Source organism: Neolamprologus multifasciatus, chromosome 10, assembly GCF_963576455.1.
Source record: "Neolamprologus multifasciatus chromosome 10, fNeoMul1.2, whole genome shotgun sequence".
In the NCBI taxonomy this organism is placed as follows: Eukaryota; Metazoa; Chordata; class Actinopteri; order Cichliformes; family Cichlidae; genus Neolamprologus; species Neolamprologus multifasciatus.
Window position 1 is genome coordinate 13927381 of NC_140448.1, and position 21697 is coordinate 13949077.

Here is a 21697-nt window from a genome sequence, read left to right on the forward strand (position 1 = left end):
ACTGTTGTAGTTTTAACACGGGGAGATACGAACACATGCCTGCAAATAACTCGGATTATACAGAAGGAATGTGTAAATCTGAAATATAAGTAAAGGCTAAGAATCAGAGCAAAGAGAAGGAGTAATATTATATATTTTCCCTAACTGATCTTCACCATCTTACTGCAGCCAAGTCTCAGCTTGTCCTCACAGACACATCATTCCAGCATCATCCACACTCCAAGCTCACTGACCTGAATAGTGAGCACATGAATGCCAGCTGAGCCAGGCCAATCAGCTGCGAGGGAAAACGCTTAACATGCATAGCCTACCTTATTATCAAAGGGAAAAGGGTCTGGGAATGTGTGTCATTGCTATTCTTAGTGTAAAAACGTACCTAATGGACATGCTGAATGATTCCACTCTGACTGAGTCGACGATTTGCTTTGGAGTTTAATATCAGTGCGGAAAAGAACAAGCTGATAATTTTATTACCAAAAAAAGGTGGAATGAGCAACAAAGATCATTTATTAATATTGCACAGAGACAGAAAATGCAAGAAAAATTTGACTGGTTAATAGCAGATGAAGTTAAAACCCCAGGTTAAGGATGGGAAACTAATCTGAGTCATGGGATGATGTTAAGAGGACTGTTGCGTTCCGAAGAGGGAGCAAAGGCTGAATGTTCTTTTGATTTACAAAATGAGGAGGTGCAGCGGTGACACAAAAAGACCTCTGTTTGATTTTGAAAGCCAGAGGGCGCAGGCCGAGAAGAGAAAAACACGAGGATTGCACCACATCAGGTGTCGATGCAGGCTATCCAGGGCAACACGTCTCCCTGAGAAAGGAACAGTTGCTCCCTAAGGCCCTGATCCAACACATGTTTGCTTCCTGGCATAACACCTGCACACTGAGATTTAAACACTTAAATAAATATCTGTAGATTTATAATCACGTCTGTCTGAGGAGGTATTGAGTTGCAGGCTCGCACTGTGCCACAAGGTAATAACGACATTATGCTCTCCATCGCTGGAAAACGCTGGTGAGATCCTGTGTACGTGAATGCTGCTTTGTGTCAGCATCCATTCACATGATTATCCAGCAGTCTGGATTTCATACTGTAAGTGAGAAAGATAACAGCCGAGAGCACCGCGCAACAACGGTGTGTGTGTGTTAGTGGAAAATACTTTTATGCTATTTTGTATGATCTGTTGCCGCAGTGTTTATACAGATTGTTTTGTCTGTTTCCGTGCAAACAGTCTTGCTATCTCTGAAGACAGCCCCCCCCCGCCCCAATTATTTAACACAAACTACGGCAGCCATAATGCACCGAGGCCAACCTGGCTTTCTGTGGCGTGTCTGTGTTTGTGTGTCTGTTTCTGCCTCTCGAGAGGCTACGTGCCTCTTTAGAACCTAATTTAGCATGCTTCATTCTTTGTTTCCATGCCAACCCCACTAGGTCAACCAATAAAAGGCTGTGGTATTGGAAGGCGGGGTTTCAAACATGAGTGCGTTAATGAGCACATGAACAGTACATAAGACCAGTTATTAGATGCTATAAGGTTTAAAATTGAATTACACTAAGTTATTTAGGGGAATATAATATTTTATATCTTATATAATTAATTTTTTTTAGCACCAAAAAAAATTTATGGCACAATTCCTGAACTTTAAGTGACATTCTGGAGGCATTAGCAGTATATCTGCAACAGCTGTGTTGTGTTCCAATATTATCTTCTCATATTTGTTCCTTTATGTATTTATTTACAGGTGCTAATTGCAATACACACGTTTCATTTGTTTGCCTTTTCTAAATCTCCTTTGTATTTGAAAACCATTCACTTTTTTGGTTTCTTATCGGTTTGGTTCACAGGCTCATTACTGTGTAAGCTGCATGTACTGTACCGACACCACATTAAGAAATAATATACCTTTAACAATACGACTCATGATCAGAATTATTTATTTATCACACACGTTGAGTATAAAAATCTGTAGCATAGAGTTACTGTTTATAAACAAAATATAAAATATGAAGTGTATTCAAAAATATATATATATGTATATATAAATGCAGTAATTCTAAAGGTTTCAAGGCTTATGTTTCACACAGTGCACAACAGCACAAGGATGAGATGTTTACCTGGCAAACACCTCTCGTCACAGAGAGGCATCAACCAAAAAAGCAACAACTTCACCTGCAACACTGTCAGCTCTGCAGCCTGATCTGCACTCTACAGTGAGCCCTGCAGTCTGTAACCCGACAGCTCGTCACCTGGTGTGACAGTGATCTTTGATTATCAAACACAGCCAGAGAATACGTCAAATATTAATATCGTTTTGCTTTCTAGATGACAACCTCCGTCATTTGTTTTAGCACGATAAACTAGGCTTTACAAGTAAACAGATTAGATTAAACATGTAGATTATTAAAGCTTTCAATAATTACTCATATATACTAAGTGAGTTTGGCCAGAGCGGAGGATTACGTCATTCCAGTCTGAGGGCTTGCTGAGGACCTCTGCTGGTGAAAATGCAGATATGAAAGGTGTGAGGAACGTGGGTGATGCAGCACATACAGCATCACCGCTGCACGACATGGCTTCATTCACGTCAGGCCTGCAGCCACAGCTACAGACGGAGGAATCTAACTGCACTGTGGTCATTTTCTGCTTCTAGGAGTCAAATATTTGCCTAAAATTGCTAATAACTTAAATCAATAAAGTCACAAAGTGCCTACGATAATCCTTCACAAATTAAATTTGCATGTGTGAAGAAAAATGGTTCGTTCGTTTAAATGGAAGTGACGCACACGTAAGCATAAGTGAGCTTACGCTGGCAGCAGCATTCAAAGTGACTGACTTTAAAATGCAGTATGCTAATAATTGAATATTAGTGACGATATCGAAATAATACATCAGAGTCGACATTCAGAGGAAAAAAAATTTCAGTCTGACTAAAGGCGGAGTGCAACCAGACTGCAGGAAGAAAGCAAGAGGTGGCCACAGTTTACAGGAAGCTGTTGGACAGCCATACATCTGTAGTGAAGCAGCATTAGGGTGTACCGCAGTTTAGAAGGATAAAGAAAAACTGGAAAATGCAACAGCTACAGTTTTAAGTGCTGAAAGAAGTAAACAGCCTGATTATGAAACTTTCATGCCACTTCTTTTGATCTACTTATACAAGATTACATTACAAAGTCTGTATTTGAGCAGAAGTTATGCTCAAGCTCATTTGTAGACAACTTCAAGTGTAAACTGAAGCTTACATTTTTTAGGTAACCTAGCAAACAATAATTGTAGCTCTGTTACACCATGAAGTGCATGTGTCCTTCAGCACCGGTTACAATAACATCCATCCAGATACGCATGGCTTCAGGGGACGGAGCCACCATGTAGTACACCCGATCGTGGGTCTTCACACTGAAGGTCAGCGAGGGGTTGGGGCTCTTGTGTGTGGAAGTGAATGTCATTTTTGAGAAAAAAGTCATATAATATAGAGTAAAGGAGAGGGGGAGGAGAAAAAAAGGACAAACAGGTGTCAATACTATACAATGCCACGTGGTAAAATGCCACGGATACACAAACACACGCACATAAACGGACTCACTTTGTGCGCATTCTTTAAATGGTCATAGTACACCTCCTCTATGGCTTGGAAGTAAATGACGCCTTTCATCTTGGTCTCGTGTTTGTCTGCAGCCGGGAGTATAAACAAAACTGCTGTGTCAAAGTATCCAAGCGTAGCTCAAAGTTACAGCCATTGCTGCAGCAACTTTGTCGCACCAAAAAAGCTGCACATCAAAGTAGAGACCTAAAAGAAAGATACTCACCTGCATAGTAAGTGAGTGTCCTGCGATTGTGGTCAAAGACAAACCAGCGCTTCTTCCACGTCTTGATCTTTCCTCCCATTTTGACGAGGAACCCGCGACAGGTTTTATCAGTGATGGCCAGATGGAAGCAGGCGTCTGGGTTGTGTCCGGCCGCTTCAATGTGGCCGTGAAGATCAAAGTCGTCTTTTCTTACTGGGTGGTATCTTGTCAACAGCCGGGACTGCGATAAAATTAGATGAAAGTAGACATTTTACTCGTCTTTATCTGAAATGTAGTTACACGAAGCTAATGTGAACTAAAGATTGGATTTCAACATCTTCTCGTGAGTTTTTGTGAATACCTGTGATCTCTGCTTCTCTCTGAGCTTCACCTCTCTCTCCACAAGCTTCTGTCTCCTGCTTGTTTCCTCCTGCAGCCGTTTCTCCAGTTCCTCTCTTCTTCTCCTCTCCTCCTCCAGAGCCTGCCTGCGTATGTCCATCTCCCGCTCCTGCACATGTAAGTAAATTACATTTATAATAAAATGCACACATCCGACATGCAAGGTTACAATTTAGGTTAGATTTGGCTCAGTACTCGATGCTCGAGGAGTCTCAGCTTCTCAGCCTGGGCCTCACGGAGCAAACGCTCCATCTCTTCAATCTTTGCCATATTGGAGGTACTGGCACTGATAATAAATGGAAAACACAAGCTGTCAGTAACAAACAGAACTATCAAAGAAAGAAGAAACTTCCTTTGATGTGTAGCTCATCGTGTTTCCTGTCTCTAACCTTGAGATGTTGTCTGGGGAGCAGGCAGAGAAGCTGGTTTCCAGGCTGTCAGAGCTGTCCACGCTGATGGTGTCTGACGTCTGGCTGTTGTCCGGGTAAGAGAAAGAGTCCAGGAAGACGTTGGGTTCAGAGACCAACCTGTTGCAAAAATCACTCTGTCTTTGCCTGTCTTCATTTACATGTGCGTGGCTGTTGCCTGCTGACAGAAGAAAATATTAAAATAACAAACTGAAAATACCACCAGGACACATGTTTGTTAACAGACAAAATCACATCCAAAGAGCTGCAATGCATTAACTACATGGCCAAACAGGATTAGCTCTCATAAAAACAGAGTAAACAGAGTAAAAATAGGCAATTGCACAGGTTACCTGGTGGTAACCTAACAAATGTGGTCTGACTCAGACTGCCTGTAATCATTCTCAGACAGTTTGGCAAAGGCTTGCAAATAATTGCTGTCTAATTTGTAAATGCAGACAGATTGCCAGCACGTTGCAATCAATCTAAGTCAGTCTGTGCTGATGAGTGCAGCTCGTCTGTGACGTATCGTTGCAGTATTGCACTTGGCTCAACTCGTTGTATTCTGGTTATATTCCTATATAAAACCAAGGTTGCTGAGCACCTGAGTCATTTTATAGTTAACCTGTCTTCCTTCAGCATCCCCATCACTACTTGTAGATGAGTTTATGAATTTCTTTTTCAAATCTATGAGGTTCTGGCAGAATGTAGGTAGTAAGTGTAACATATTTACAATTTTTGTTGTGCCATAATTGCCAACTTATTGCAAACTGAGAGCAGACAGACTGCATCTTATGGTTATTTTATTACTGTCTTGATGCAAAAAATTGCAAAAATGCTGTAATTTCAGTTGTTTCATTAAAGATATTTGCATTTGTATCTTGATTTGAAACAAGCAAAGCTAAAAATCCCACTTTTCTTTCTTGTATAATGTAGCGTTTCTGTTCTGATGTGTTTTTTTAACATCAGTTTTAGACTAAATGTATCTTGCTTTGTGCAGTGACACAGATTTTCAAAGGACCACAGCATTTCCTGACCTGACAGTCATACAGCCCCAGGAGCAGAGCCGATCTACAACTACAACTACTACCAAGAGGTTGATACAGACGAGACGGGACAGTGTGACTCACTCTTGGGCAAGCGGCGAAGGTTCACCTCCCGGGGGGAGAAGCAGAAGCCTTGTGGGATGACGCTGCCACAGCTTGAGCTTTGGGACAAAGGAAGGTGAGGCTGAGAGGGGAAACAAGAGCACACGTGCTGTTTAGGACTGCATTCTTCAACATTTACAGAAATGCAAACTTCTCTCATTTATACTTCATGAGCTGGATGGATGTTGCAACCCAGACTGAAACTGAGAATTCCTGTTTGGGTGGATCATTCTCAAGGGATAAACAAATAACTAGGGCAAAGCATCTGCAGGCCAGAATCTCCATGAGCACAATCATTTTGAAAGTACCACTGCAAATGTTTTAAAAAGTTGACACGCTAAGTGCTCTTTAACATAGCAGACTGAGGGAGCAAGCATTAACTTCCAGTTTGAGCCAACCTTTTCCGTCTGCTCAGATTTTCTGAAAAAACCTAAAGACCTTTGGAGGAAGCGTGCGTCCGAGGGATCTGCCATAAGTGGTGAGCAGCTGCTGGCTCCTTTTATGAGGTAGACTGTCATTTGGATGTGATGAATTTTCCTTGCTGCTTCTTCGTCTTTCCTTCAGAGTGTGCAAGTGCTGCACAGAAATCAGAGCAATGAAAAGGAGAAATAGGATTTTTAATATTAAAAACCTAAAGCTGCACTATTTGTGCCACTGACTCCTACCTCTTTGATGGCTACAGGATTGTTAGTGAAGGTCTGCCCCTCAGACAGCTCTGCATACTTTCCTTCCAAAGACACCAATTTCTCTCTCTCCTGCAGACACGAGGCACTCTTTAAGTAAATAAAACCGAAGGCTGTGTTTACAATTGTAACATTCAGAGAATTTTCAAACCTTCTGAAGCATGATGAGCAAATTGTTCTTCTCTCTCTGGAAATTTTCCCGTTCCTGCTGAGCCTGTAAAGTAATCTGAGATGACTGTTTCTTGAGCGTCATGAGTCTTTCCTGTGAGAAATAAGGAGCGCAGCGTTAGTACACATTACATATGTCAGCATTCACAAAGCGCGAGGCAGAAGAACGCGGTAAAAATAAAAAGCAATGCAGTTATTGAGAAAGTAAGGCAGAAAATTCTAATAAAGGCAGTTCAGTTTCTGGGATATACTACACCCTCTTTATAAGCAAATATCTTTACCCAGTTCCTGTGCTCTTTCTGGGTTTTGATACTCAATAAAAAAAGTGTTCAGTTGGCCTTCAGCATTGCATGCTTACCATTGATGGTTTCCTGCAATTAGTTCATGCTTTGTGCTGCAAATCTCATAATTTTGAAGCTTTATTTTCATGCAAAACCTGCAGTAAGATTAATGACAACAGACCACAGTGTAGTAAATTCAACAAAAATACAGAAAAAAAGCGAATTTACAATCATCACTAAAAAACATGTTTGCTTTTTACCTTCCATTGTGTAAAAATGCACTTTTTAAAGTCACTATTAATTATGTGCATATAATCTGTAACAGAGTCCCTCCAGAAAAATAATATAAAATTTCTTTTTTTAATGAAGCCGTGCTATTTGATAGTGTCCATATTCCTGTGTAGGCCAGACTTAAAAATTGCACACCCTAAAGATCTGAGTTAAGTTTAACATCTTGTTAGGATTAATTCTGCCACAGTGCTCCAAAAGGCCCCCAGTTATTAAAGTTACTGAAGAAAAATACAGGTTAGGGTGTTACGATGTCGGGTGAGTTATACATGCACCACATGCAGCATGCACACTTCTATAACTCCACATGTTGTACCTTGCGGGTGACAGTAAGGCGCTGACAGTCTGCGATCTCTCGCAGCAGCTCTTGGCTCTGATTCTCTTTTTCCTCGTCCTGCTTAATTTCTTTCTCCAGCTTCTGAAACTCCAAGTCCTCCAAACTTTTTGACTGCTGCTCAGTCTCCTGAGGAGCAACCAGAAAACATAAAAATTCAAACCATGTGAAAGAGTAAAAGCTTTGGGTAAACTGCCTTAACAGAAATCTATGAATATACAAAGTATAGGTTTTTGTTTTGTTTTTTAGCTCAGTTTACTGAAATCCTAATTAGTGGACAAACTAGAAAAATACTTCTCAGATTTCGTAACAAACCTAAGCCTAGGAAATAATTCACTGCATTTCTTGTCATTTTTACCTGTGACTTCTCAGTGTGGTTCATTTTCTCAACATTGTGAATTTTTCCCTTGAGCTGCTCCAGAAGCTCCTTATCCCTCTGCAGCTGGGCCATCTCCGACTCCTGTTCTCCTTCCAGCAGAGCACACTCCACCTCCATCTGCAGGAAGTAGCAACGCAAGGGTGCGTTTGGACTCATTTTTGGACTAGTGCACTGAATAGGACATTCACAGGATTTCAGCATGATGCTCGCTGCATCAGTTTTTAATCTGTGGAGCCTGAGTTAACTCATCACAGTGAAATCATCTATTATGTCACACTTCATCCTGCAATTGCTGTTTACTTTATGGATAATTTAATACATAAATAATGTATTATTTCTAATCAGCAATGATTACTCTTCCATTGATACTTTCCAACGAGCTTTTCTTAATAACACCTAGTTTTAAATGTAGAAAACCCCACTGCAGGGTATTTTCCATCTCTATCTGTGACCCTGACCATCCAGCAGTTATAAAGTCACCAGTTTTTAATTCTCACTGAGTCTCACAAATACCTAACACACTTTTATTTAAGATTCATTTACCTGCTTGTATAGAATTAAAACATGTGTCCTTCCAACTAAAAGTACCCTGCAGTCAACCTCCATGGATATATCCCGTATTGTCATGCTGCTCCATCAACACTCCAGCAATTAAATAGAGTAAGGAGTATTATACAGTGGGGCAAAAAAGTATTTAGTCAGCCACCGATTGTGCAAGTTCCCCCACTTAAAATGATGACAGAGGTCAGTAATTTGCACCAGAGGTACACTTCAACTGTGAGAGACAGAATGTGAAAAAAAAATCCATGAATTCACATGGTAGGATTTGTAAAGAATTTATTCGTAAATCAGGGTGGAAAATAAGTATTTGGTCACCTCAAACAAGGAAAATCCCTGGCTCTCACAGACCTGTAACGTCTTCTGTAAGAAGCTTTTCTGTCCCCCACTCATTACCTGTATGAATGGCACCTGTTTGACCTCATCATCTGTATAAAAGACACCTGTCCACAGCCTCAACCAGTCAGACTCCAAACTCCGCCATGGCCAAGACCAAAGAGCTTTCGAAGGACACCAGGAAAAGAATTGTAGACCTGCACCAGACTGGGAAGAGTGAATCTACAATAGGCAAGCAGCTTGGTGTGAAAAAATCAACTGTGGGAGCAATCATCAGAAAATGGAAGACATACAAGACCACTGATAATCTCCCTCGATCTGGGGCTCCACGCAAGATCTCATCCCGTGGGGTCAAAATGATCATGAGAACGGTGAGCAAAGATCCCAGAACCACACGGGGGGACCTGGTGAATGACCTGCAGAGAGCTGGGACCAAAGTAACAAAGGTCACCATCAGTAACACACTACAACGGCAGGGAATCAAATCCCGCAGTGCCAGACGTGTTCCGCTGCTGAAGCCAGTGCATGTCCAGGCCCGTCTGAAGTTTGCCAGAGAGCACATGGATGATACAGCAGAGGATTGGGAGAATGTCATGTGGTCAGATGAAACCAAAGTAGAACTTTTTGGTATAAACTCAACTCGTCATGTTTGGAGGAAGAAGAATACTGAGTTGCATCCCAAGAACACCATACCTACTGTGAAGCATGGGGGTGGAAACATCATGCTATGGGGCTGTTTTTCTGCCAAGGGGACAGGACGACTGATCCGTGTTAAGGACAGAATGAATGGGGCCAAGTATCGTGAGATTTTGAGCCAAAACCTCCTTCCATCAGTGAGAACTTTGAAGATGAAACGAGGCTGGGTCTTCCAACATGACAATGATCCAAAACACACCGCCCGGGCATCAAAGGAGTGGCTCCGTAAGAAGCATTTGAAAGTCCTGGAGTGGCCTAGCCAGTCTCCAGACCTCAACCCCATAGAAAATCTGTGGCGGGAGTTGAAAGTCCGTGTTGCTCGGCGACAGCCCCAAAACATCACTGCTCTTGAGAAGATCTGCATGGAGGACTGGGCCAAAATACCAGCTACTGTGTGTGCAAACCTGGTAAAGACCTATAGTAAACGTTTGACCTCTGTTATTGCCAACAAAGGTTATGTTACAAAGTATTGAGTTGTATTTTTGTTATTGACCAAATACTTATTTTCCACCCTGATTTACGAATAAATTCTTTACAAATCCTACCATGTGAATTCATGGATTTTTTTTTCACATTCTGTCTCTCACAGTTGAAGTGTACCTCTGGTGCAAATTACTGACCTCTGTCATCATTTTAAGTGGGGGAACTTGCACAATCGGTGGCTGACTAAATACTTTTTTGCCCCACTGTATGTGCACATGTGTTCGTCTGAAAGGTTTTTGTGCTGCACTGTGCCGTCTACCTCTCGAAGAGACTCCTCCATCTGGTTGTCCAGGTCTTTGATCTTCTGCTCCAGCTCTTCTATGTTATTCAAAACTTGGATTCTTTCTTCCTCTATGTGCGTTACTTCCTGTTTCAGCTGCACGCTCTCCAAAGCCTGTAATGACATCAGGAACGCAGATAAATGCTCGGCTCTCCAGGAGGCTGCGTATTGTGTAAGTATAAATATACAAACAAAGGTCCCCGCGTTTACAGGATGCAAAATCAAATGGAAAAAGAGACTTTATGCAATAACACAAAAAACAACAGCTCTCTTTTTGCTGTGTAAATTGTGCTGATATACTTTGCCTCCATGCAGAATCAGGTTTTATTGAATTAGACGACAGCAGCTGCTGTTTTAACTCATCCAAGCTGGATCAGTGACAGCAGGGATTCTTTTCCGCTGGCCGTAATGGAAATCTCTATCAGGGCACTTCACCACCACTCGTGCTAAAGCACTCCCACATACTGCACCATCGACCACCACCCTGCAAACACTCATTCACAGTCATATGTAGGTGTATTTGAGACATCCTGTAATATCAGGTATTCTTCCCTTAAGGAGCCATGTTGATTTTTCTCTCTGGACAGATGCTCATGTGTACAACAGCTCTAGGATTTATAGTTTTCCAGATGGGTTGTGAGTGCTCTCTTTTCACTGCACACAAAGCTCTGAGGAATGCAGGAGATGGCAGAGAGGGTATTTGGAGTCTGTAAACCTCTGTTACGACTGACACATAGCAGAAAATAATAGCATCAACTTGGAAACCTAATTTTATAACCGTGTGTTTACATGACAGCTGGATCTGCTACATTACCTGGGTTAATTATAATTACATTTTTTTGGAACATCTTCCATCCATTTATCCTCAGCAGAAAGTTCAAAACATCTGGAAAAATGCATGGCACTGCCACACATATACACTAGCATCTGCGCGCGCACACTCACTCACACACACACACACACACATATGCGCATGCTAATGCTCTGTGGGATAAAGTCATTTCCTGTCTCTCCCCCCCAACAATTTGAATGACTGAAACAAAACTAGGACTTCTTCATTAAAACCAGACACAACCCTAGGTTGTTGCTGCTCGAGAGTGGAACAGAAACTGGCCTAGAAGAGGTGGTCTGGCTGGGAGAAGATATATCTGATATATTTGATTTCTTGTACTTTAAACATGTTCATCTGGTTATTAGTTTGCAACACATCTATAAAATAGTAGTGAGAGAAAACATCAAAGCTGTGAGAGGATTGTGCGTAACTGTGATTTCTCTGTTTATGTCTGAACAACCCACATAAACATAAACTGAAACTATCAGCACACACTTACAGTAGTTATAATAGAATGCCTAATAGTTGTTATAATTATTCTTCCTTAAAGTTTGGGGGACTGCACACATCATTTTTTAAAGCTCTGACACAATTTTGTCATGCAGTACTGTGCATGTTGGTCTTGATCCACTTACTTATTTCTATATACGTTGCTAGTAAAATGGGAAATAGGTGCAGAAATGTCTGCAAACATACGGCATATAGAAATATAGTACAGATATAAGGCAAAAACAGAGGAACAGTTCTCCACGCTTCTTGAAGGACATTCAAAACTAAGAGTTCAGTGTTCGAAGTTGAGAAACCCTGGAGAACTATTCAAAACAGCTCGAGACAACTATAAATATTACAAGCGAGTCTGGCTCTGTGGAAGCAAAACATAAAGAAATGGGTGGCAGCTCAAAACTTTGACCCACCCCTCATTTCTTTATGCACTCTTTCAACAGAGTTCAAATACAAATATTTGGTATCTCTAGAAAACTTTAAAACAAGGTTTTAACTGAAGTTTGGAGGAAATGTGGGATGGGAAAACTTGAATTGAAAAAAAACCCCACTCTGATATATAAACGGACAAAGATAAACAAGCAATCAGGAGTCAGATTAACTGCATTCCACAGAGGTGTGTGTTCCATTAATCTTCACCACAACATCACTGTGAAAGTCATCCAGGAAGTAACCAGGGTAAAGATAAATAGCTTCAGGGTCCTTGTCCAAATTTATCACTCATTATTACATCAACAACCTGCAAGAACTTGTTAGTTTATTCTGTTAGTATAAAATACAATTTTTCTCTTTTCACCAAGTGACAAATTTTTAAAGCAAGTGATCAATTTTCATAACAGGTAAATATAGTGTGCTCTAAAATTAAGCAGAAGGGAGAGCTCTCTCACCTTTCATTGTGTGGCTACAGTTACTGAGAAGATGAGCTTTTAAGTTCAAATGTACCAGGGGCATGAAGGAGTCTTCTTCTTCTTCTTCCAACTGGTTAAAAAGGCCTTTTGCTAACCAACAGTGCTACTTTAGGTTCTGAAGCTATAGAGATTGACAGACCACGTGACTTTCGCGCATTGCATGCCGGTAACTCGTGGCAAAACAATCCAAGTACCGCATCAAATGCAAGCATTTGCAGCACCGCAAAACGTTCATTCTCCGGTTCCAATACCTTCTTGCTTTTTCTTTGCCCCCCAAAAAAGTTATGTACAAAACGAAGGAGAACAATGCCGGACCGTACAAAGACAGACTTGATGAAAAGGCAAAGAAAAGATACGAGGAAAAAATCAAAGGAGTGAAAGGGTTAGACCCTTACGAGCACACAGAGTGGACAAAATACGTTAGCGTGCTGCCCAACTTTCACCACGCTCATATTTATAATGATACGGTTCTTGGAGTGAGTGCATACACTCATGAAGTTCAGTAACTTCAGGTCACTGCATCAAGCCCAGGTACAGTTTACCGACGGATGGGTACAGGACCTTGAAATGCACCGTGTAGAACGAAAGACCATCGTACGTATCATAAGTTTACAGTCTCACAAATCGTCTTCATAAATACACATTCATTAACGTTTACTAATAGGACCTTTGAGCTCAACGGTAATTAATTAGTAGTGGAAATAATTTCTGGTTCGCATTACAGAAATATAGCAGTGACAATAATATTGTACGCTGTAATCGTACTGGGCAATTAGTGATAGCATAGCACACAATTTCTGTTCAGCGCCAGACTTGTTTGTAACCTATATCACCAATTATGTTAAGAAAAATGACGTATTAACTACTACAAAACACTGACCTTTGTGGAAATGCTTGGAGCAGACTAACCTGTGAGCTGGATGTTCTGGGACGTTATATTTGGTCTTTGAATGGCTGCAATCCAGGCCATCCGTCGCCTCTTTTTACTTCAGAAACATGGCTCGAATAATTTCTCTTCAACGACGTAATCGATAAAAAAAACGATCTCTTTACCCGTCGGCTTCATGGCTGTCATGCGACCGGCTATTGCAGTTAATAATACAACCGCTTCTTGACAGTTTTTTGTTTCTTTTTATCGCTGTGTAACTGATTTCAATTGAAAGCCTGCGTGCGCTAGTACCTCTTGCCACGAGTTCCCAGAATTCTTTGCGGTTTTACCCTTGAATGACGTCACATTTTCAATCTCTATTTCTAATAAACCTTCAGTAAGCTACAGGCTTAGCAACAAAGTTAGCAAATAAGTAGCATTAGCATGTAACAGATGAACATGTAGTTCAATATAAATATTCACATATTTAGGAGATGAGATGTCAAAAAAGATTCACTTTTAAACTTTTAAAAATTCATCAAGAGACCAGAAAAATACCCTAAATTTAGCTCCCTCTATGCTTGATAGATAACTGTTTGCTAACTTGTTAGCTAAAAGCCTTAACTCCATAAGCTAGTTGTGGAGTAAAACCAGGAAGCATGCTTAAAAGTAATGGAGATTCAAAGAAAAAAACTTACCAAATTTACCAAATTACAGCAGTAAATTTGCAGGAAACATTTCTCTGACATTATAGTCCTAGATTTATGAGAAAAATAAATTACCTTACTGCCAAGGTGGGAAATTAATTTTCCCAAACTGGGATTGCTGTGGGGGGCTACATCAATAAACTTATAAAGAGATCAAATTAATACTGAGTAGAACTGAGTCCAGCTTATTGGTGCGGCAGCCACAAGAGTCTCAGTTTCTCATGAGAGCCGATGGGAAAATTGAAGTTCCCAGCCCTGCTTCACAACCCCATTAATATTTACCACTGGGAAACAGTGAATTCTGCTTACACTTAGTGTGTAAGTGTAGCAGAAGTAGACAAAAGCTATAACTACACCTGAATCAATATAGTTTTTCAGAATATTCATGCAGTGTCTCATTAAAGTGTGGATATGATGCTGACTGCAAAGTACAGTTTGGATGCTCATCCACTGTAGGCAATGTGACGTTAACTTTATATCATTGTGGGGTAACACCCACTTTGTACAACCAAAAAGCAAAGGAAGTCTTTTTTTATTTATGTAAATTTCTCCTTAGAAAATTCCAGTAGTTTTTCTCTCAGACTCTTCCGACCTCCTGACTACTAGAAGGACAAAACTGTACCACTGAACTCCATCATATATGTCACAAACTACAAGATACTTCAAGAATAATAATGAAAACTGCACAAGATGTAGATTTATTCTTTTTGAATACTTCAGTTGATACTGTCATGGTCCCCGTGTCTGCTCGGCCAGCTCCACAAGGCCACATGTGTTTTGTGTACATTCTCCTCTCTCCTAGCTGCCAGGGCAGAGCTCACTGCAGGCTCCCGCCCTTGCCACACACCTGCATCTCGTCAGGCTCTGATTACGGGTTGGACTCTTAAGGCCGGGATGCAGACAGCCTCACCGCTGGATGATTATGCTAGACACGTTAGTGAACCTCTGCCTCAAATCTTTAAGCTTTGTAGACTTGCTGCGATCTCTGTGTAACTTTATTTTCTCCTGTGCACAGTTTTCCCCGGACCCGTGACTAACCTGTTATTTCTACTGCTGTAAAGAAGAAGAGCCAGCGTGTTTGTGACTCCAATCCCGGACCTCCCTTTCGGACCTAGGACTCCCGTTCCCCTCACTGTATATATCTGCACCTGATGGTTGTGTAAATAAACGTTGCTTTCCCCTGAACTCTGCTCTGCGCCTGAGTCCTACTACACCGCATGACAGATACCATCATTTTCTAACAAACTGATTATATTATTTCATTTTCCTAAACTTGTGCTTATAAAAGAGAACGGGTTCTTTGGACTTACTTTGGCTCTGTGATGCATAGAAGGCGAGGGTGCACTGCTGTTGAGACTGATAGCAGGTGAGTGGGATCTGGCCTCTCTATAGCCACTCTGCTGACGCTGGCTGGCCTGCTGCTCCTCAGAGAGTTGGAAGTCTCTGGCTTTGGCTCCAAAGCAGCTCTCTTGAGCTGTGCTGCTCGGAGAGTCGGAGAACACTGAGTCATCGTCCGACACCTGCAGCTTCTCCAGCTCCTTATTGATCTTCTGCAGGTCAGAAACAGCTGATCCCGCTGGCTCTCTCGCTACCTGTCCCAACTCAGTGCACAGGTTTAAGATGGTCTCTAGACGCTGGCATTCCTGCAGATAATTGATTGATATTTGGTTAAAATTATTCTAGGAAAATATTGAACTGATTACATTTTCAGACAGGTGTATGAATAAATTGTTAAAGTGATATAAAAGTGCACAAATTTGGGTAAAAAGAACTCACTAATCTCTGCACTTTCTGCTCCCTGAGTCGCTCATCTCTCTGATGCTGGTGGTAGTCTTTGAGCTCCTCTTTGCCATTCAGAGAGGTGATGCTGCCCACCCGTTGTCCCGGACTCAAACCACTCTTCCCAAAGGACAACCTCCTCTCTCCGATGCCCAGATCTAACCCCGTCCCATCAATCTCTACTCCCATAGAGCTCAGAGAGGCCAGGCTAGCCCTCCTGGGTGTGCTGGGCATGCTGGCTGGTACTGTCACATCTGGAGGCTGCTCCAGAGAGGAGAGACTGCGCCGGTTTCCTGCAGAGACCACTCTGTGGGAACCTACTGAGTGGCGTAACGGCAGTGACAGCGCAGGTGGATCTGCTGCATTGTGAAGCCGTGGCAGAGAACGGCTGTGCATACCCAGGCTGTTGAGGGAGCCCGTGGAGTACTTCCTCTGACGGGAGTCTCCTGAAGCTTTGCCCTGTGAGTAGAGCCTGCGGGTCATTCTGGGGCTGGATGGCATACTGGCTGCTCCGCTTTTGACCCTGGGAGAACGTGGTATGGACTCCCCATAAGGGGAGACCATAGAGCTTCCATTTGAGAGAAGCAAGCTGTCTTGGGATTGGTGGCGAGCCTGGGAGGGACGGAGCAAGCCATTAGAGCTTAGCTGGCGATCACCTTGGCGAGGTGACGGCGGCACGCTGTTGCTGGTCATGTAAGAGAAGTTTCTAGCGGCAGAAGGGGGACGCTCGGTGTTACTGAGGATCGACAGCGGCCTGGTGGGCTGGGTTCCTACAGATGTACTCAAGTACTTGCGGCTGCACTCTGCTGCCCTCAGACTAGCCTCCAGAGCGCTCTTCCTGCGCTGCAGCGTCTCCATGAGTTCCTGTAGCTCGGCTTTCGAGCGGGAGCCCCTCAGCATCGTGCCAGCCACTGAGCCACCACTGCTGTGCTCAATCTTCACACAGTCTGCAAAAAAGTGAAAATTGAGATACCATGAAAGCCAGTCTATTTTTGGCCTACATAAAGCAGTCAAGTTAGTTTAAGTACTTCAATACAATAAACAGCAGCTCAGCTTAAAAGAAGGGCTATCACATATGTGCTGAGTAAGTGGGGGGTAGAGAAACCAGCAAAGAATGTACTCTCATACAGTTCTGAGCCCAATACAAACACTGGCTCAATCAGTGGTTAAGTTTCTTCTAAAAATGGAAGAATGCTGGTGGACCAAGACCAGCCAGAATACATCATAGTCTCGGCAGCAAGAGGACACCCAAAATATCTGTGCCAGGGGGGTGGTTCTTGAGTCATGGGTGACCGGACGTTGAATATGCAAAATATTAGGGAGTTTGTTTGAGATGAAAGAATGTTCACAACTCCTGCAAAATGAAATAAATAGTGAAGCGCACTGCTTCTCGTGTGAGCACTCCCTGCATGAATAGCTGCAGTATGACTGCGATCTTTAGACTCAAATAAAATTCTCAGCATTTTTTCCAGCAGATCAGTGTCTAAATTATAGTCCAGACGTCTGCTCCACAATGCACATTTACTCAGATATCATTTTAAGTGAACCCAGTAAACCCAGAAGCTTTGAGGATGGACTGGAAAGACACGGAGCTGCTCCAGGAAAGCTAACCAAATACTCACAGTCCACTTTATTGTGATTCAGCCGACTCTGTTCTCCCCGTAAAGGTGGAAACATATTCCATTCAAATGGCATGTAATAAATATTAAATGTAATTGTATGATGTCATTTCCTGTTAGTGTCGCTTCTGAATAAGGTAATTGTAGTAATCAGTAATATGATACAGTTGTTGTTTTACCTGAGCTGTAGCCCAGTGTGGCAACAGCACTCCTTTGGGGAAGCATGCTCTTCATCACATTGATTTAGCTTTGCCCTGTGCATGAAAGGAGAGGCAATCAATATACATCAATGAAAAACCTAAAAAAAACCCCAAAAAAACAGGAATTTACTATAAACCAGATTCTTCCTTGTGTTAGATACTTTACATATTTTCTATGGCTTTTACTGCTGTTTATTTATCTAAATTGTTTTTTGAGTAAGTTTCCAGTTTTGGAGATGTTGGCTATAGAAATGTCTTTTGGCGTTCACATAAGAAATCAAGACCCAGCTACTCAAAAAGCTCAAGAAACTTTACTGTAAACAATATCATGTTACAATATCATGTAAACAATATCATGATAGTAACAGATTGTTACTATCAGGCTTAAATGAGAGCGAGGTGTCCATCATCCATCGGTCAGTCCTCCTAGAAAATTGGTCAAACTTTAATGATGATTTATTTGTCCTGATATGAGGGGTTGGGTAACCAATGACAACAAAACTTACCACTTTCTTTATGGACTTCTTAAATTACTTAACCTGTGACTTTCCACTGAGCATGAACCGGATGAGCTACTAAATCATGGAGACTTTCTTTTTCTTTTTTCTTTCTGCCACCCACATCTATCCATTAAAAGGAAAGCTTGGCTGAATGGCTAATGTGCAACACGACACCTTATCACTCTCAGTGTGCTTTCTTCTGCTGAGTAATATGGACGGTGGCTGTATGTTGGTAAAAGAGAAAATAGTTCCTGCTTGCAAAATGTGTGTGAATTTTTTATTTATTTAATCCCCCCCCCACCCCCCCCCACCGGCCTGATAGCAACTGATAACTCCAAAATTAACCAACTAACGCAATAACTGAGCTCCACAGGTTGAAATTATTTACATTTTTTAAGGTTGGAGGGACTGTATCTTTAATATTTCACGTAAAAAATACAAATTCCACAGAATAAGTCACCACTCTGTTAAACTTATCCTTCAAAATGCCACAAAATAAGGACGTATAAAAACTTTCCTAAAGACTTGAGTATTAAAACAGGTCTAGAGGAAAGTTTTTATGTCTGGCCCTCTGTCACCAATAAAAACCAAATCTGAAAAGCAGTGCCCTGCGTCTTAATCAGTGTTTCAGCCACAGACTCATGACCAGTCATTCACACACAGTTTGAAGTCCAGACTCACTTCTCATCCTTCTGTGTTACACATTTCGATGTTTTTTTCCTCGCTACCTAGCCTGACCTGTCTCCCCAATGTGATGTTTGTGTATTGTATGTACGGTCGGCAAGGTCTGTCATCTCGGTTGTGGGCAAAAGACCTGCAACTGACAAATAAAGGCTATCTCATCTCTCATCTCATCACTTCATGCTGAATGCACAAAATCAAAAAAAAAAAAAAAGAAGATAGTAAAAAATTGGATGGATTATAGGTTTTGGCATGTCTTTAAAAAAACATTTAATTGGCTAATTAATGAGTAGATTGGATTATTATATAAACATAATCACACAGCCCTCAATCTCATGCTTTTCCAGTGGGGTGGAGTGGGGGATAAAGATTTGCGCTCTCCTCTGAGGAAAAGAAAAGGCAAAAAGGAAAAGGAAGGAAAAGGAAGGCAAAAATAAAATATGTTAAATAAAAGAAAGAAATCCATCTTCAAATCCCCTCGCTCCAGGTCATAACTCACAAAGATCACAGAAAAGTAAGGATGTTATTGGTTCTGGTGATACTATCGAGGGATTTTAAAGAGTCAGACGTTTCCTGTATCCACACGCACAGACACAGAGTGAGACAGAGATGGCTGATCCAAGATTTTCTGCTCCTGCTGTCTGGAGGAAGAGAGAGTGAGCCTACAGGAAACAGGGTATCCTTTTACACAGTGACACAATCAATCAGTATGAGTTCATTCTCCAGACCTCCTAAAAGAAAAACTGTGTCGTGTCAAGAGCATGAGTTTTTACTGCATTACTCGGGCTGCAGGCCAGCAGGGAGGTGCAGATCATAAACACACAAGGAGATGTAAACAGTTTGAGGAATGACCACTGATAAGCTGGCTTTCATCTAATGTGTGGCAACAAGGAAAGGAATACTTTCACACTGCTTTTTAAGGCCCTAACGTGCTGAAATTGCCGTCGCCTTATGCCTCAGTCATTTTTATTCCCATGCAAGGGAAAAAAGTGAAGGGAAATCCCATGCAGTTAACAATTAGTTTAATTTTCATCTAATTCGAGGGTCTACAAAGAGCCAGAATATAACGTAGAATATGTGTTTTAACATATAGGAAATCTTCAAAATTTTCTGACCAGCAAACGAAAGCATTAACTTTGAGGTTAAGGTAATATAAAAAGAAGATTTGATTGTATTTTTTATTTTTTGCTATGATAAAAAAAAAAAAAAATCATTAAAATGTCCTGATTTCACAGCGCACTACCTACGGGGATTGTGGTGAGTAGTCTGGAAACTTGCTGATAACCACTGCTGTTTTTGTCATCTACTTTCTTTGAATAGCTTCAGCATTTTCTGGCAACGTTAAGTTAATAAAGATAAACTTTTTTTTAGCTTACAAGAGTTATTTTTCTTTACACGTTTATTTATTCCAAGCATGTAAAAGCACAGACGCAGACAGATGTACAACAAACAGAAACGACGCGCAACCTTAAGTCTGACACAGCCGCCTGACTTTCCAGGAGCATCACTCTTTGTACCGACCAGCCAGTTTGGCATCTGCTGAAGCGAAATTTGAAGGAAAAGAAAAGAAAAGCGACTGACCTTTGCTTTCTGTCCCCCTTACATACTTATAGGATCTTTTAGTGATGAAGCTGAAGTCCACTCAATCCCTCTCTCTCTCTAAAACAGCACACTAAAGTCTTTCCATGACAAAGGACCAGGCTGGAGACCCTCTCCCCTCCCACCCTCAACTCTCCGCTGAGATCCTCCTCCACAGGAGAGAGGGAGAGGGGGGGGGGGTGTTTACTTTGGAGCATCAGACGCGGTTGCTGCCCCTCTCTGGTTAGATAGAGAATTGCTGATGAGCAAGGAGGGATGACAGAAGTGACTCTTGCTGTTTCTGACCTCTGACCTCACACTGATGATTAATATCATGTTTTCATTATTCCATCATGGACTCTGAGTGAATTACTGCAAGGCTGCATTTGTCACGTGATGGTGCTGATTCTCCACTTTCAAAGTAAAACTAATTAAATGTCCTGCGGTCCAGTGGTCTCTGGCCTTCTGCTTACAGAAAATTAGACATTAGGTTTTCAGACAGAGGAGGTTTTTCATAGTGTGCGTTTTCCAGAAGAGAAAAGAGTTACAAAGAAAAAAAATGTTGACTCCTAGATTGTTGTTTCAGCAGTATGTGGAGGCGGGAGGAGGCCCCATTGCTATGCTTGAAACGGGGCCAACCTCACTCCCCCTCCCCAACTAACTGTGCAGGCAAAGGGTGAAAAACCCATTCTGCAACACAGAGCATACCTACTGATTTAATTGCTGTTTGTACAATCTCATTCCTGGTGGAGGGAAACACTTCCATACATTTTTATCTTGGTATACAATGAGAAAATGTAGGCTACAGAGTGAAGCAGCAGATTCAGGGAGCCGAATGAATGAAATGGTCGTTGTTTTTTTAAAACAGAAATCCCCTAAAACCCACTGAAAACCATCCCGAACCATCATGCATAAAAACTCTGGTTACATCATAGGGAGGGGGTTGTGAGTGTAGCGCAGCCGGGACGAGATGATTACTTCCAGATACTGTGGCGGGGTCTTTGTCTTAAAAGTGCACACGCACACTCACAAGTCTGTCTGCCTCTTTCTCTCTCCCTCTCTCGTGCATTCTTTAAAGTTTCAGGAAAGTGCAATGACACATGTAAATCTTTAAAGGGGCCTCATTAAAAAAAAAAAAAAAAACCTTTCAACTTTATTACTAACAAAGAAATCTTATTGTCATAGAGCAATGGAATGACAAGGCACTTCCTGTCCAAAAGAAAGGTATGATTTAAAGTAACCACACAAAGATTTCCATCAGGCTCTGTGTGTATTCATGTGTGTGCGTGCATAAG

At 41.7% G+C, this 21697-nt stretch overlaps 1 protein-coding gene and 1 long non-coding RNA gene across 3 annotated transcripts; one reads left to right on the forward strand and one right to left on the reverse strand.

The window, feature by feature from the left end:
- Positions 1 to 59: 59 nt before the first annotated feature.
- On the reverse strand, positions 60 to 20553 carry phldb2a (pleckstrin homology-like domain, family B, member 2a). Of its 2 annotated transcripts, none has more exons than XM_085175142.1 (17): positions 20406 to 20553; positions 17623 to 17697; positions 15822 to 16771; positions 15356 to 15688; positions 10209 to 10343; positions 7856 to 7993; positions 7480 to 7626; positions 6578 to 6688; positions 6409 to 6498; positions 6182 to 6319; positions 5726 to 5825; positions 4578 to 4773; positions 4384 to 4474; positions 4151 to 4297; positions 3811 to 4030; positions 3588 to 3673; positions 60 to 3426 (listed from the first exon to the last, which is right to left on the reverse strand). In XM_085175142.1, exons 2-17 carry the CDS (start codon positions 17675 to 17677, stop codon positions 3286 to 3288), a joined length of 3078 nt encoding a protein of 1025 aa, XP_085031268.1. In that variant the 5' UTR covers positions 17678 to 17697; positions 20406 to 20553; the 3' UTR covers positions 60 to 3285. The 2 variants fall into 2 exon arrangements, with proteins under 2 accessions (XP_085031268.1, XP_085031267.1); XM_085175141.1 differs by having other exon boundaries at positions 4578 to 4776.
- On the forward strand, positions 13722 to 15659 carry LOC146509806 (uncharacterized). The gene is made up of 2 exons (XR_014876495.1): positions 13722 to 14978; positions 15061 to 15659. It is a non-coding gene; the product is annotated as an uncharacterized LOC146509806 (long non-coding RNA).
- Positions 20554 to 21697: the final 1144 nt, after the last annotated feature.